General features: G+C 42.8%; 1 protein-coding gene across 2 annotated transcripts; it reads left to right on the top strand.

The window, feature by feature from the left end:
• The first annotated feature begins 9,797 nt into the window (after window positions 1-9,797).
• Window positions 9,798-17,524, top strand: lcp1 (lymphocyte cytosolic protein 1 (L-plastin)). Of its 2 annotated transcripts, none has more exons than XM_084180029.1 (16): window positions 9,798-9,890; window positions 12,792-12,877; window positions 13,069-13,229; window positions 13,364-13,493; window positions 13,799-13,931; window positions 14,052-14,133; window positions 14,282-14,447; window positions 14,575-14,717; window positions 15,289-15,384; window positions 15,551-15,746; window positions 15,878-15,956; window positions 16,067-16,181; window positions 16,271-16,404; window positions 16,544-16,664; window positions 16,807-16,931; window positions 17,037-17,269. In XM_084180029.1, exons 2-16 carry the CDS (start codon window positions 12,811-12,813, stop codon window positions 17,167-17,169), a joined length of 1,881 nt encoding a protein of 626 aa, XP_084036155.1. In that variant the 5' UTR covers window positions 9,798-9,890; window positions 12,792-12,810; the 3' UTR covers window positions 17,170-17,269. The 2 variants fall into 2 exon arrangements, with proteins under 2 accessions (XP_084036155.1, XP_084036154.1); XM_084180028.1 differs by having other exon boundaries at window positions 9,811-9,890; window positions 12,801-12,877; window positions 17,037-17,524.
• Window positions 17,525-17,719: the final 195 nt, after the last annotated feature.

The raw sequence follows: 17,719 nt of genomic DNA, 5'->3' as shown, positions 1-17,719 counted from the left end.
ACCGGAAGTGATTGCAGAGCTGTCTCAAAAATATGTAGTTTCAGCCACCGCATAAACTTCTAAAATGTTTCTACAATTTATCTTCTTAAAATGTGATTTTAAACCGAACACTAACCTTAACCACACTACTAAGCTTAAATTAAGACCAAAAAGCAAATGTTTGTTTTCATGACTTTTTACGATATAGCCCATTTCGACTTTGCGGCTGTGGTAACTAACGTTAGTGATAGACCAAAGATGTTCGACTCTTCCTCTAGCTGTCTGCTTCTCATCTTCTTCTCTGGTATTATGGCGGTCCGCAAACATACTGTACGTTAGAGGGCAGCAAGGCAGCAGCTACTCTTCCTGGGGTCCAGCAAAATTAAGGCAGTTATACAATTTTAAGAACATTACCATACATTCACAACAGATTTCACAACACATTAAGTGTGTGCCCTCAAGCCACTACTCTACTACCACATATCTACAACACAAAATCCATGTGTATGTGTGTGTATAGTGCGAATGTTATAGTGTTTGGATGCATGTGTCTGTGCCTATGTTTGTGTTGCTTCACAGTCCCCGCTGTTCCATAAGGTGTATTTGTATCTGTTTTTTTAAATCTAATTTTACTGCTTGCATGAATTACATGATGTGGAATAGAGTTCCATGTAGTCATGGCTCTATGTAGTACTGTGCGCCTTCCATAGTCTGTTCTGGACTTGGGGACTGTGAAGAGACCTCTGGTGGTATGTCTTGTGGGGTATGCATGGGTGTCTGAGCTGTGTGCCAGTAGTTCAAACAGACAGCTCGGTGCATTCAACAGGTCAATACCTCTCCCAAATACAAGTAGTGATGAAATCAATCTCTCCTCCACTTTGAACCAGAAGAGATTTACATGCATATTTTTACTGTTAGCTCTCTGTGTATATATAAGGGCCAGCCTTGCTGTCCTGTTCTGAGCCAATTGCAATTTTCCTAAGTCCCTCTTTGTGGCACCTGACCACACAACTGAACAGTAGTCCAGGTGCGACAAAACTAGGGCCTGTAGGACCTGCCTTGTTGATAGTGCTGTTAAGAAGGTAGAACAACACTTTATTATGGACAGACTTCTCCCCATCTTAGCTACTGTTGTATCAATATGTTTTGACCATGACAATTTACAATCCAGGGTTACTCCAAGCAGTTTAGTCACCTCAACTTGCTAAATTTCCACATTATTCTTTACAAGATTTAGTTGAGATTTAGGGTTTAGTGAATGCTTTGTCCAAAATACAATGCTTTTAGTTTTTGAAATATTAGGACTAACTTATTCCTTGCCACCCATTCTGAAACTAACTGCAGCTCTTTGTTAAGTGTTGCAGTCATTTCAGTCGCTGCAGTAGCTGATGTGTATAGTGTTGTGTCATCCGCATACATAGACACACTGGCTTTACTCAAAGCCAGTGGCATGTTGTTAGTAAAGATTGAAAAAAGTAAGGGGCCTAGACAGCTGCCCTGAGTTGTTCCTGATTCTACCTGGATTATGTTGGATTGGCTTCCATTAAAGAACACCCTCTGTGTTCTGTTAGACAGGTAACTCTTTATCCACAATATAGCAGGGGGTGTAAAGCCATAACACATACGTTTTTCCAGCAGCAGACTATGATCGATAATGTCAAAAGCCGCACTGAAGTCTAACAAAAACAACCCCCACAATCTTTTTATCATCAATTTCTCTCAGCCAATCATCAGTCATTTGTGTAAGTGCTGTGCTTGTTGAATATCCTTCCCTATAAGCGTGCTGAAAGTCTCTTGTCAATTTGTTTACTGTAAAATAGCATTGTATCTGGTCAAACACAATTTTTTCCAAAAGTTTACTAAGGGTTGGTAACAGGCTGATTGGTTGGCTATTTGAGCCAGTAAAGGGGGCTTTACTATTCTTAGGTAGGGGAATTACTTTTGCTTCCCTCCAGGCCTGAGGGCACACACTTTCTAGTAGGCTTAAATTGAAGATATGCCAAATAGGAGGGGCAATATCGTCCGCAATTATCCTCAGTAATTTTCCATACAAGTTGTCAGATCCCGGTGGCTTGTCATTGTTGATAGACAACAATCATTATTTCACCTCTTCCACACTCACTTTACGGAATTCAAAATTACAATGCTTGTCTTTCATAATTTGGTCATATCGTTGGATGTGTAGTGTCAGCGTTTGTTGCTGGCATGTCATGCCTATGTTTGCTAATCTTGCCAATGAAAAAAGTATTAAAGTAGTTGGCATTATCAGTGGGTTTTGTGATGAATGAGCCATCTGATTCAATGAATGGTTTTATAGGGTACCACAACTGATGTTGTATTGCCGCCACCACCTGGACAATTTTTTTTAAAAAGCCATTACACTACTAATAAAAAAAGTTACAAAAATCGTCTCACTCCTTCAAACCTCAATTTGTCAAGCTGTCTGTTGAGGTGCACGGTCCATATTTTGTTTGTTTACATAAGAAGTCAGACTTAAAGCGATACACACTACTTGATGGCTGAAATAGTTGAACACAACTAGTATTCAGAAATACTTTATTTTTATTTGAGGTCAATGGAAAATGTAGACATTAAAAGTGCCATAATTATGGGAGTATTCACATGCACTTGCTATGCAAAATACATGTTTTGCAGACAACTACTCAAGGCTATATAAAGACAGTTACATCAGTAATGGTAAGGTTACAATTTGGCACAAGATTAGTAGTCCTGATGAGATAGATGTCCAGAGGTCTTTGGCTATTCAGGCCAAGATACAGTAGCCTCAGTATTGGTTCCTTCATAGTCTTGTTACTTGTTCACTATTGTGAGTTGTGTCTTCTCCATACAGAACACTGGATAGACTCTTGGTCTGGTTCTTGAAGTTCCAGTGGCATGCTGGGGTGCAGGCATTGAAGATGAAGGGCACCCTGTGTAGTCCGAAGATGTTGTAGCAGGGCCGGATCACCTTGAGTCCAGGTCCGTACATAGGACCCCTACAGCAGTCACACACACCCACCCTGGGGACACATAAAAACACACACACTATCAATGAAACAGTCAACTCTTTTACCTAAAAAAAAAAAAACATGGAGTTTATCTTTTATACTGTGTTTCTATTTAGTTGAATCTGATCAGGGTTGTGTAAATAGGCTACCTGCTAAGGGCCATCTGTGCCTCAGGGGGTAGGCTGGCATAGCGCAGACAGGTGTCTGTGAGAGAGAGTGTCATAGTGGCTGAGTGTTGCAGCTCCTGGGGGGAGTTTTGGCTGCAGCTCTTCCAGAAGTAGGGGTGCATGTAGTTGTTGGAGATCCTGAGCTGGGTGAGGGAGAGGCGCAGGGCCCCACAGGGCAGACCAGGCAGCTGGTTCCCCTCCACATTCAGGTACTCCAGAGTCCTGCAGACAGAGGTGTTCTGTTACATTTAAACAATAACACAAGGTGGGTACTATACAAAGGTGGTGGTGGCGGGTGAGTTACTCCCATACAATGTAAGACCTTGGAAAAAGCTCCATATCATGGTCTTTGCAGGCTTACTGCCTACTCTGGACTGTACCTGAGTTTTCTGATTTCATTAGTTAGGGATGAGAGGAGGTTGTAGGATACATCTAGAAACTGCAGGGTGGGCAGCTGGTACAGCCTGTAGGTAGGACCAACAGCACAGGACTCAGATCTGGGACACCGACAGAGACTTCTAACAGCAGGGTCAGTTTATAACACTGTGTATAACAGGTTCCCAACACTGTAGCGCCCCCTTGTGGCTTACTCCGGCGGCAGGGAGGTGATCTTGCAGAAGGAGATGACAAAGGTTTTGAGCCTGGTGAGTCTGTGGATGCCGGTAGGAATCTCCTCTATGGGGTTGTCTCTCATCTTCAGCACCTCCAACTGTGTGAGCTCATACACCTGTTTAGAGAGAGAGAGGGGAAGAGATATTTGGAAGTTGTCATGCCATGGAATTGCAGTGACATTTTGCAACATGCTTTCAGAACTCCCTTTTCAGATAAATAGGCTCTAAAACAGGGTTCCCCAACTGGCGGCCAGCGTGCCTAATTTGGGCCGCAGGTGATTTTATTTAGCCCCCAAGTTTTCAGAGCATTTTTTTGGGGGGTGATTTTAATTTAGGAAATCTGTTCCAAAGTATTCCCACACATAATAGAGAGATATACTGTATGTGACCGTATACAAACGTAAGCAAGGTTTGAAATTATTAGTTTTAGTCAAATATCTAGTTGATGATCACTGCTCTAAAATAACCCCAGTATATTGGTAAGACATGCTCATCGTTTGCCTCAGTTCATAAAGCATCTCACCTCCACTGGGAAGATAGTGAAGTCATTGAAGGACAGGTTGAGGTAGAGCAGGCTCTGGGCCAGAGGAGTCAGATCAGGAAGCAGGGCAATGAAGTGGGCCTGAGAAAACACACAGTAAATCCCTCAGTCAAGGTTCAGAGAAAAAGAGAAGCTCTAGCTCACATATTCCTCTTCTACTTTCTGTTATGCTAAATTTCATTTCCTTTTAATGTTAGTTCGAACAAGGGATGGCTGTGTTTCTGTCTCTCTCAATAATGCTGCAAAGAGTCTGAGAACAAAGGTTTTCAATACATAAGGAATAAATGATAAAATAATAAGAAAAGGATACATAAATAATTGGCAAAGAACAGACTTGTAGAATTTGACACACACTCACACAAACACACACACAGTAAACAACACACAGCACCTTCAGGGTGAGTGCCTTGCCCCCCTCCGTCAGACAGTCCAGTATGGCCAGCTCAGATGGGCTGATGGCCTCTCCACAGTGCCTGAATGGGGAGTGGGTCCGCCGAGAGCCCTGGAAGTTCTTGGTTGTCACAGAGTTCAGGATCACCTCCGTTCCTGCTCAAAGGAAATGTTGATTTATTTGCTACAAGAAAAACTGAGCTTGGCTTTGTACAAACAACTCAATAGTGTTGGTTTTGTTATAGTAAGTGAGAAGGCAAACATGTTCTTGCCTAGGTATACATTTTCCTGCTTCTGAACAGCTTGTCTTTCCCCTGGGGGTACCCAGATCTCCACAGACTTCTGCTCAGACCTGCAGGTCCCATCTCCCACACAGCTCCGCCGACACATCATCTGAGCTTGCACCTCCATACGGATCAATGCTGCCAGCTCTTATCAGATAACACACAACAAATACTAACAACACATACACTACGCATGAAGAAACAGTACACCACTGTAACTTACACAAGCAAGCATCCTTGTCACACAATACTCACTAAATAAAACACTAGTACTGGTGCATAATGAACACACCACAATCTGGATTCTAGCCTACTACAATGGTAGGTAATCTTTAACATATTATATACAGTATGTACCGCATATGATTTGCTTCTGTGGGATCCTGGTCTTGGCCTCTGGCAATTTCTCAGTGGACATCAGCTGCTTGGACACCTCAGTCTGCTGCCCTTTGTGCAGCTCCATCAGGAAAAGCCCAACCAGCTTCCTGTAGTTGCAGCGAGACAGGGCCACTTTCTTCAGGCCCTCTAGTGACTGAGCCTCACAGCCGCCATTAGGGTACAGCAGAAAATCATTGAAGCTAAAGCTAGGGGGAGAGGGGATGTATCTGGGGTCTGTCTTGAGGAGGTCGAGGAGGGGGATTTTGTGAAGGGTGCGTGGGGGTTTACAGGGGAAGCCCTCAATTATTTTAGGTATTAGCATGGATGGGACCGAGGTCAGGGGAGTGGGATCCGCCCTGAAGGCTGCAGGGTCATAGTCCCAAAGAGGAAGCACGTGGCAGCTTGACTCACTCCGCTCGGAGGCACTGTCCTTCAGATCCCTTCTCGCTGTTGAGGGCAATGAGTCTATGATTGTACCTGGAAGAAACAAATGCAAGCTTCCCATGACACTTTAACAGTTGCATCAAACGTAGATAGTGCTGAGCGATTAACCAACATTTCTGTTATTTTTCGTTTTTTAAACAACTAATTGACTAACAACGATTCAATGATTTGAATTCCATTTCATTCATTTTTATTCTGTGAGCTCAATGCGCACATTGCACAGTCTCTCTAGAGATAAATCAGATCCAGCCTTGACTGTGTGATGTAGTACGGAGTAACAGGCCAATATTCTACATAATTTAGCTCAGAAAAAGTGGTAATTAACTACAATGACCATAATCCATTGCGCATCTACTTGTCCGGTCTGTGTTTATTTTACAAATGCGCAATCATGAGGGGATATAGACAGCAGCTGTTGCTTCGCGAGGTATCACTACAGGTGTCACTACAGGCCTGGGTTCGATCTCAGGCTGTGTCACAACTGGCCGTGACCAAGAGACCCATAGGGCGGTGCACAATTGGCCGGGGGGGCTTTACTTGGCTCATCGCGCTCTAGCGACTCCTTGTGGCGGGCCGGGCGCCTGCAGGCTGACCTCTGTCGTCAGGTGAAATGTGTTTCCGCCGACACATTGGTGCGGCTGGCTTCCGGGTTAAGCGGGCAGTTGTTAAGAAGCGCGGTTTGGCGGGTTATGTTTCGGAGGACGCATGACTCGACCTTCTCCTCCCGAGCTGTTGGGGAGTTGCAGCGATGAGACAAGATCGTAATTGAGGAGATAAAGGGAGTCAAATACAAAAGAATACATAAAATAAAAAGTGTCTAGAACATTAATATTGTGAGAACATGGCATCCATGTCCTGTGTATGTTTGGTGGGACGTTGATGGAATATTCTCCTAACCCCCAGAAAACTGGACACATTAATGTTCTTAAAACGCATCTAGAACATGAATGTTGTATTCTGAACAAAAATATAAACGCAACATGTAAAGTGTTGGTCACGTTTCATAAGCTGAAATAAAAGATCCCAGAAATGTTCCATACGCACAAAAATCTTATTTCTCTCAAATGTTGTGCACAAATTTGTTTACGTCCCTGTTCGTGAGCATTTGTCCTTTGCCAAGATAATCCATCCACCTGACAGGTGTGGCATACCAAGAAGCTGATTAAACACAATGATTATTACACAGATGCACCTTGGGCTGGGGACAATAAAAGGCCACTCTAAAATGTGCAGTTTTGTCACACCACACAATGCCACAGATGTCTCAAGTTTTGAGGGAGCATGCAATTGGCATGCTGACTGCAGGAATGTCCACCAGAGCTGTTACCAGAGAATTTAATGTTAATTTCTCTAGCATAAGCCGCCTCCAACGTCGTTTTAGAGAATTTGGCAGTACATTCAACCGGCCTCAACCGCAGCCCATGTGTAACCACGCTGTCACGTCTTCTCCCGTTGCTCCCCTCCGACGCTCTGATTCGCCGGCCTACTGAGCCACCGGTCTGAGCGCACCACCTCGGCAACACCGAAATGGAAACCCAACGCACCCTAATCACCTCCAGCGCACCTGCACCTCATCATCTCATCACCACCCCTATTTAGCCCTGGACTGTTCTGGGTGATGTTGTGTGTGATTGTTCAGCTTCGTGTCGTTTACTCTATCTTTGTTATTTCTCTTTGTCTTTGTTAAGTAAACCTTGACCTTGTTAATTCCTGCGTCTGCATCCTGCCTCTTCGTATACTCAGTACTTGTCACACACGCCTGCCCAGGACCTCCACATCCGGATTCTTCACCTGCAGGATCGTCTGAGACCAGCCACCCGGACAGCTGATGAAACTGTGGAATTGCACAACCGAAGAATATCTGCACAAACTGTCAGAAACCGTCTCAGGGAAGCTGCAATTCGGTGTTGTGACCGACTTCAGTGGGCAAATGCTCACCTTCGATGGCCTCTGGCACGCTGGAGAAGTGTGCTCTTCACGGATGAATCCCAGTTTCAACTGTACCGGGCAGATGGCAGACAGCATAGCATGTATGGCGTTGTGTGGGCGAGCTGTTTGCTGATGTCAACTTTGAGTGCCCCATGGTGGCGGTGAGGTTATGGTATGGGCAGGCATAAGCTACGGACAACGAACACAATTGCATTTTATCAATGGCAATTTCAATGCACAGAGATACCGTGACAAGATCCTGAGGCCCATCCAAAGTATCTGTGACCAACAGATGCATATCTGTATTCCCAATCATGTGAAATCCATAGATTAGGGCCTAATTAATTTATTTCAATTGACTTATATGAACTCTTAACTCAGTAAAATCTTAAATTGTTGCATGTTGCTTTTATATTTTTGTTCAGTGTATATTCTGAGAACATTGTAACCACGTTCTAGATAAGTTCTGTTTGACATTAAGGGAATGTTCTCCTGACTTTAACACCAAAACATTCTAAAAAGGTTCTCCAAAGTTTTTTGCTTAAATAGATAGAATGTTGTTCCCCTAACTAACAGAAAACTGGACACTCAAACATTAGGGGAACATTAGGGGTAACATTACAAAAACGTTCCCTCTCCCAAGAATTGTTAACTAGGCAGAAAGATCCGTTTTAAGCTATCCGTTTTAATGACTTTTTTTATCACTCTATTGGGCAACCTCAGAGCAGGCTCAACTTGCGGGACTGCTCAGTTGACTTGCCCCAGGCAATAGGGCAACCCCTGTATATTAATCCCTGTAGTTTACCTGAAAGTATAGGCGAAGGAAGTGGTTTCACAATGGGGGGAATCTTTTTAGGGGGCAAAGGCCTCCGTAGAAGAAGCCTTGCATGTTCTGATGACATAGTGACTCCACGGTGAAGCTTCTATTTCCTGGCAAAAAGTACAGTAGCTAAGTTTACTGTATACATTTACAGTTGCATAAATGTCTGGCAATGACACCAATCATCATGAGGAGGCTGCAGGCTAATCAGAGGGAGTAAAACTGGCAAGCCTAACGTTAGTTGTTAAGAAAGCAGAGCTAAGCTAACCAACAACAAATAACCAGTCTTAGAATAATAGCAACCAGTAGCCATGAATCTACCAAATAATGACATTTGAAACACGTTCAATATAAACATCACATTCTTAATTTCGCATTTAGTTTGTTAGCTAGGTTAGCTACATCATAATGTCTATTTTTTTAGGCAAACTTACAGCTGAGATTTCCCTGGCCTCTCTGTTAGTTGTGGAGAGTCGCGATTCAGCAAAGTCCTTAGCAACCGCCATAGCAACTGTCAAACAAATGAAGAGTCTGAGTCAGCTAGGTTCAAATTGGGTGCGTGTATAGAATTAAATTAGGAATTAGAATGGTCATTTAATGGGATCTCTATGGGTGCACGATTGTCTACTACACTAGAGTATGCCAATGCAAATATGGCAGAAAAGGTATGTATGACAATGTTATATGAAGTGTGAAAAATCAGTTATCAGTAAAATACATTCTCAGCTCAACTTGCCTGACAAAAGCAGAAGAACATATGCACATCCAGGTACTTTTTTGCAGGTGCTGGAGTTGCTCAACTTGCCCTACTGCCATAAATGCCATAATTTGACAGTTTTTCACTTAAACAATGAGGAGGAACGAGAAAGATCAGTTTTAGGTTGTTATCAGTCAAATAAATTCTCAGAGCAGGCTCAACTTGCCCGACTGCCATAAATGCCATAAATTGTCTATCTTTCACTTAAGCAATGTGGAGGAACCAGAAAGATCCGTTTTAGGCTACTGGAATATTTTGCAGTTTCACTTAAAAAATTTATATATATATATATATATATATATATATGGGGCAACTTGCTCCCACCTTGATAGACCTGTGGCAGGTAGCAGATTGCCATAGAAAGACAAAAAGTCTTTCATTACTCTTAGTGAAGTTGTCCTGGGTTGCATGTCACTTCCTTCCTACTACATTTGAAATGATTCGTTGTCAGTTGACTTCGGAGGGAGAGAGAGGGTACTGCCTGCCCGTCAAGCAGTGAGAGCAGCAGACACATTGAAGGAAGGAGAGTGAGTCAGAGACAGACCACACAGACAGACCTTCCAGTCAACTCACATCCCTAAGGTAATTAAATCTCCTGACCTAGGGGCCTCTCTGTGTCAGTGTCTGTGTGTGCCTCTGCATGTGTCAGTATTTCATTGAATCTACTGGGGAAATGGTCTGTGACTGCATGTTGGTTTTGATGAGGTTGAAGATGAATGATGATGATGAGGATGATGAGGATGATGATCCACAAGTGTTCACAGATGGTCATGTGTGTTAATAGATGGTGTCTTCCTGGATCTGAGGGCAGCATGTGTAGTATGCATTGATTTACAGTAGCCTAACAACTTGCTTTATCATCATAAAGTATCCTCTTGCTACTTTATCATCCAAGGAATGCTGTTAAACTGTTACATAATACATTGATACAGTATTACAAAATTGTTATATAGCCCTATAGTGTATTCTGATGTTCACAGGAGAAGCATTGCCATGTCATGACTTTAGTTTCAGTATCAGCTGAACATTGTGGCAGAGAGCAAGAGTAGCCTAAACCATTGCATAGTGTTTAAACAGGAAGTTAGTTGGTTTGTGGTTATCCTTGCTGCAACTGCTGAAAATTCTAACGTGAAAGCTAACAGTAACTCAGTAAAAAATGTCCAACATATCATCACTATTCATCCAATAACATGTGTATACATGTTAAGCATGTGGAATTTGCTGGCACATACACATCTGTAATCTCTTAAACTCACCACCGCTGTAGTAATTTAGAAATTATGAACAATATATCATTTGTATATTGTGACTGCCCCTACTTGTTTCACTGGCTGAGAATTCCCCCAACCTATCTACTGTATGTTGTCTTTCAATAGTGCTTGAATAATTAATAACACACTACACTTAAAGGGTCAGTGCAGTTAACTTAATTTTCCTTTTTTTAATGATATTTACAAACTATGAGGGCGAAATAACACTCTTAAATTGTGAAAATTATGATAATGCCCTTTTTGTGCAAGAGCTCTTTGAAAAGACTGCCTGGAATTTCAGCCTGTTCAGCTGGTACAGATCTTTTGGCCCACATCATGATTATAATAGACCAATGACTGTTCATCTGGGTAAGGTGGTGGGCTCTAGACCATCCTATCAGCCAATCAGTGCTGTGCATGTGAATATCTTCAAATTTGTTTCCTAACGCCCGCACGATCAGACTGAGCATTTCAAGGGCCATAGGAGGCTCAGGGAAATAAATGATAACAAATATATTTTGGAGTTATTTTCATTAAATAAACACACACAGTGATTTATTAGATATACAGTGATTATTTAAAAATTAAATTACAAAGACTGCATGGGGCTTTAAATGAATGGGCTTTTGCATACAAAACAATTGAGAGAAACTGAGTGAGCACAATTGATTGATGTATAATTTGAGTGACAGACAGATTGGCTTTGATAAATGTCCACATCATAATATTGTTCCAATAAATCTCTATTCCTCTAGCTAATCCATGCAAATGTACCTTTTCATTTCATTATTTTCTTAGTACATAATGAATAAGCTGTCTGTTTAAAAGAGAACAAGATTTGCATGTGAAATCAGCGGTACCATGACTGATGTTTGTGGGTATTTCAGAGTTTTATTTCCATAAAGGCCCTTGATGATTTTAGTGGCTGAGACCACAGGTACTCCTTGATGACTGATGAGGGTTTTAAGGATTTCAAATCAAGGAACTGGATTTGCTTGATGAAAGATAACACCTCTCATGATCAAAATGAAAAGACAGATTTACTTCATCATCTAAAAGTAAAGTCTGGGTAAATGTCAGTCCTAAAAAGGCAGTAATATCCTATAGTTAGATTAGTGAACATCACACTGTGCCATCCAGAGAGTGTCTCAGTGCTGATTGAAATTAAATGCTTACAAAGTGACAAATCTAGTCATTTTGAGCCATGGTGTGAAAAGCCATCAGTTTCATTTCTGCTTCTGACCTCTATAGCTATAGTGTGAGAAAGGGAACAAAACCCGGATCTCCTTGTTTTAAGTTATTTGAGCATTCAGAACTGTGCTACTACATACCCACTGGGCAAAAACTGGTTGAATCAACTTTGTTTCCATGTCATTTCAACAAAAAATGTAATGTGATGATGTTGAATCAACATGGAAAACTGATTGGATTTGCAAAAAGTCATTGACATAAGGGAATTGCGGGGGTTTTTCACCCAACTTTTCACCTAAATCCAATGACAAAATGACATTTTTGTTGATTGCACGTTGAATTCACCGAAACTCAACCCAAATCAAATCAAAACTAGACTTTGAAATGACGTCTGTGCTCAGTGGCTACATTGTTGAATATAGACAAATAATGGTCTCTAGACCCTTCTCCATACTATATGTTTAGAAAACCATAGATGCAATCTCTAGGAGCAAAGCTGATTTGTTCTGATGCGGTGGGTGGCAATTAAAAGAGAAACATTTGTTACTCATCTCCAAACTTCACACCTCTGAGGCAAGCAGAGCAGACCTAGTTTAAAGTAGGTCTCTGTCTCTAACATAACCTTATATCTCTCGCTGTATCTGTGGTATACAGCTTTAGCGGCCTCATTGAAACCACACAGTAAAATGGCAGCCATTCTTCCTGTCTGTTATCACTAGAGCTCTACTCCACTCTCAACTCAGACTGGGACCTGAAATGTATACTCAGTCCTAAGGCAGATGAGATATAAAGACATGAATAAAGATATGAATCATGTGAATGACCTCACCACCTTAGCAGAAGTAGGAAGGAAGTAGCTCGCTAGAAGCAGGATGTTTCAGAATGAAATAGACATCAGAGCCCAGAACCACTGGGTAGAGCACATTTTTTAGAAATTATCACAGTGACAACATGCAGAAATGTAATATTTATTTTAGTTCCTCCCTGTTGAGTATGTTCAGTATTGTATGGTTTTGTGAAAAAAGGTGAAGTTATGTGTAAGTGGTTTCAGATTCCACAAGATGTCTGCTCCAGCACAGATCTCTCAGGATGAGTTGGAGGAACTGAGAGAAGCCTTTGCTAAGATCGGTGAGAGCCTGACAGGAAAACACCCTGAACACCCTCCAATCCTGATTCCCCATACTAAGAGAGGAACAGAAAAGTAGTCAATTCATTATAGACTCACTTCACTCTCTCACTCTTATCCTGGGTCCCTGATTATTTTTGCATTCAACAAGGCTACATTCTATGTGACCTTTGACCTATATTTCTTATTCCAGATGTTGATTCTCACGGCCACATTGGCACAGATGAGCTAAATGACCTGTTCAAAGCTGCCAACCTGCCATTGCCAGGATACAGAGTCCGAGAGATCATCCAGGATCTCACCAAGACAGGAGACCTACATGACGGCAAAGTCACCTTCGACGAGTTTGCCAATGTAAGTTCAGAGGTCAATAGGTCAAAATCAATGGCAGTTACAGAAAGACAATGTCAAAGTAGAGCAGACCATAGCTTGAGACATCTTGACATGACACCAAAGATACATGGAATCATCTCTTCTCGTTCACTAAGGTGGTCCATGGACTGAAGAGCATAGAGGTGGCTAAGACCTTCAAGAAAGCCATCAACAAGAAGGAGGGCATCTATGCCGTAGCAGGAACCTCAGAGCAGTCCAGCTCAGGCACACAGCACTCCTACTCAGGTGACTGCCCCTACTTGTTTCACTGGCTGAGAATTCCCCCAACCTATCTACTTCAGTCTGTCTAGATACATCTGTAGCCAACATCACACAGGAAGCACTTATCATTCAAATGAGACAGAACCACATCTATCTCTATGTGTGGAACAATCCATCAGTACAACAAGACTTCCTGGTCTGTGAAGTCACACATCTATACAAGTCTCTGATTGGCCAATGTATACAAATATTTCTCCATAAATACAAATACTCCTACATGTATAATATTATGCATTCCCCCCCATGCCCACACATTTCTCCACTGACAGAGGAGGAGAAGGTGGCTTTTGTGAACTGGGTGAATAAGGCATTGGAGAAAGACCCAGACTGCAAGCATGTCCTCCCTATGGATCCCACCTCTAACGACCTGTTCACCGCTGTCGGAGATGGGATCGTTCTATGGTACTTTCTAACTGTTCTCATGGACTTACTTTAGAGCATGTGCAACTTTGATGTTATAAACCAATCCCTACGGCAATATTCCATTGATATCAACCTATGCATCTCTCCTTCACCTGGTAGTAAGATGATCAATCAGTCTGTCCCGGACACCATCGATGAGAGAACCATCAACAAGAAGAAGCTCACACCCTTCACCATCCAGGTAACCTTTTACAGACTGTTCAACATCACCTGACTCAGAGGACTGCAGCTTTGTATAACCCATTGACACATTCATTTCTTTGTCATTATATACAGTATATACTGTATGTCATGCACAGGTATCTATACTATTTTGTGTGCTCTAACAGGAGAATCTGAACCTGGCTCTGAACTCTGCGTCGGCCATCGGCTGCCACGTGGTAAACATCGGAGCAGAGGACCTGAAGGAAGGCAGGCAGCATCTGGTCCTGGGCCTGCTCTGGCAGGTCATCAAGATTGGCTTGTTCGCTGACATCGAGATCAGCAGAAACGAAGGTGTGTGTGTGTGTTAAATGTTTATTTGAATATGGACTTTCAATGTTTTGGTGTGTTTTATAACTTTATAACACTTGATCTCTGTAGCTGTATGTTTATGAGTGTGTTATTTCAATGATGTGTGCAGCTCTGATAGCCCTGCTGAGGGATGGGGAGAGCCTGGAGGACCTGATGAAGCTGTCCCCAGAGGAGCTGCTGCTACGCTGGGCCAACTACCACCTGGAGGAGGCCGGCTGCTCCAAGATCAACAACTTCAGCTCTGACATTAAGGTGGGTCATACGCACCATGTCGGTCCTGGGTCATCATATGACTGTGTCAGTCCTGGATCATCATATGACTGTGTCGGTCCTGGATCATCATATGACTGTGTCGGTCCTGGATCGTCATATGACTGTGTCGGTCCTGGATCGTCATATGACTGTGTCGGTCCTGGATCGTCATATGACTGTGTCGGTCCTGAATCGTCATATGACTGTGTCGGTCCTGAATCGTCATATGACTGTGTCGGTCCTTGATCGTCATATGACTGTGTCGGTCCTGGATCGTCATATGACTGTGTCGGTCCTGGATCGTCATATGACTGTGTCGGTCTGGGATTGTCATATGACTATGTCGGTCCTGAATCGTCATATGACTGTGTCGGTCCGGGATCGTTACATTTACATTTTAGTCATTTAGCAGACGCTCTTATCCAGAGCGACTTACAGTTAGCAGTCATATGACTGTGTCTGTCCTGGATCGTCATATGACTGTGTCGGTCCTGGATCGTCATATGACTATGTCGGTCCGGGATCTTTTAGTGCATTTGTGATTGTATACATTTTTTGTTTTGCATTATAGGATTCCAAGGCTTACTACAACATCCTGAACCAAGTGGCTCCTAAGGGAGATGAAGAGGGAATCCCTCTGATTGCCATCGACATTTCAGGGATAAGGGTACGTGGTCATCCCATCCTAGAAAACATCATCCATATCCATTCCATTTTAGGCAACCTGATCAACAGTGCTGTTCTTCTAGCCACTTTGGTTAAAAGTGCATGCTAAATTGACCAAATTATCAATGAGTGATACATCATAGATCGCTCCCTACCGCCCCCTGCAGGAGAAAGAGGACATAAAGAGAGCAGAGTGCATGTTGGAGCAGGCTGACCGTCTTGGCTGCCGGCAGTTCGTCACAGCAACCGACGTGGTCCGTGGCAACCCCAAGCTGAACTTGGCGTACATTGCCAACCTGTTCAACAAGTATCCTGCCCTGAAGAAGCCAGAGAACCAGGACATTGACTGGAGCTCAATCGAGGGTCAGTGTTGGGACCATCCCAAACCATAACCTATCTAGTTCCTGAGCATCCCTACTTCCTGATGAAATAATATAAACCATATATACAGTACAAGGCCTGAACCAGTGTGTAATGTTATCTGTCACTTACAGGTGAGACCAGAGAGGAGCGCACCTTCAGGAACTGGATGAACTCCCTGGGGGTCAACCCTCGTGTCAACCACCTCTATGTGTAAGAACAGTACAGGTCACTCCATCTTATACACACCATTTCCAACAATTTACAATCATTTGGAAACCACACTAATGTAATGTGTGTGTGTGTGTGTGCATGTTTTACAGGGACATAGATGATGCTTTGGTCATCTTCCAACTCTATGAGAAGATCAATGTGCCAGTGGATTGGGACAGAGTAAACAAACCCCCTTACTCCAAACTGGGCAGCAACATGAAGAAGGTGAGACTAGGAACAATTAGAGTTCTCCCACAGTGCGATCACGATTAAACTGATTATTCATTGATTTATTACGTGTTTGTCTGTGCCAGTTGGAGAACTGTAACTATGCAGTGGAGCTGGGGAAGAATGAGGCCAAGTTCTCCCTGGTGGGCATTGCTGGACAGGACCTGAACGAGGGCAACCGAAAACTCACCCAGGCCCTGCTGTGGCAGCTGATGAGGAGGTAATGCAACAGAACATTGTTAAAAGTGCTTTAGATATTTTTTCCCCTGTTCAGGTCATGTGATCAGCAAAAACTCATATGCAGGCCCAATGCCTACTCCATAATTCCACATTTAGAAGGATCCATCTCTTTCTCTCAGGTACACACTGAACATTCTGGAGGAGCTTGGTGACGGGCAGAAGGTGAATGACGACACCATCATCACCTGGGTCAATGACACACTCACACAGGCTGGCAAAGGCACCATCTCTGGATTCAAGGTAAGCTGTACCTCTGCTGTTTAACATTTTCCTGACCATGGTACCTTATTTGAAGTACTAGACTTCATTCTACTTTTCCAAGTAGAATAAATAAAAGTAAAGCATCCTCCACAGCAATAGCTCAGTGTGTGTGCCTCTGTAGGATGGGTCCATAGCCACCAGTATGCCAGTCCTGGACCTGATTGATGCCATCCAGCCAGGCTCCATCCGCTACGACCTAATCAAGGTGGAGGACCTGACTGAGGAAGAGAAGCTCAATAACGCCAAGTACGTACCATGTGATGAAATTAACATTTGAGTACTAGCTTGATGAAAGAGATGAAACATTCAAGCCAACAGATAAGATGTCCCCTAAATACTGCCTGTTGTCAGGTATGCCATCTCCATGGCCAGGAAAATCGGAGCGCGGGTGTACGCCCTGCCTGAGGACCTAGTGGAGGTGAAACCTAAGATGGTGATGACAGTGTTTGCCTGCCTGATGGCCCGGGGCATGAAGAGGGTATAGGGGTCCCAACCCCACAGAACACATCACATTAAGATGTGATCAGCACAACAATCAGAATCAGGTGAAAGAAGATACTAGCTCAAGACTATTTCAGTAATGTAGCTATTATGTCTGGAAATCAGCAATTCAAAACTCAGGGCTGATAGCGAAGAGCAGATATAAAATAATACTGTAACTGGAGTTATACTGGAAATCTTATTTTGATATGAGATTTAGCTCTTTTTTACTTAACTTTTTTTACACAAACTTCTTTACTTGATGCTATTAATTTCAAATTGTGACCATTTTGCTTTCAGACTAACATTTGTGAAGATATCAGGGAAACACATATTTTATATAAAATATTTTTAACGAATGTTGTGTCTTGGTTTTGTTCACACGTATTGTAATACACATGCACTACACCTGTACATCAAGTATGAGCAGTTCCCTTACAAATAGTTGTTCTGCATTGAGAACCTATTAATGTGATCAAATCTAGTTCCCTCATTCAAAACAGAATCCAACATTCCTGTATTTGCATGTACAGTATGTCTCACCATGTTCAGTA

Source organism: Coregonus lavaretus (genome assembly GCF_964263955.1).
Source record: "Coregonus lavaretus genome assembly, chromosome: 16".
NCBI classification, from domain to species: domain Eukaryota; kingdom Metazoa; phylum Chordata; class Actinopteri; order Salmoniformes; family Salmonidae; genus Coregonus; species Coregonus lavaretus.
This window is presented reverse-complemented; position numbering and strand designations above follow the sequence as displayed.

Excerpts from the sequence above, each read along its gene's own strand:
- lcp1 (XM_084180028.1), top strand. The coding sequence starts at position 12,811 with ATGTCTGCTCCAGCACAGATCTCTCAGGATGAGTTGGAGGAACTGAGA. Across the intron at positions 14,134-14,281 it reads TCACACCCTTCACCATCCAG|GAGAATCTGAACCTGGCTCT; the intron begins GTAACCTTTTAC and ends GTGCTCTAACAG. Across the intron at positions 15,385-15,550 it reads TCGACATTTCAGGGATAAGG|GAGAAAGAGGACATAAAGAG; the intron begins GTACGTGGTCAT and ends CGCCCCCTGCAG.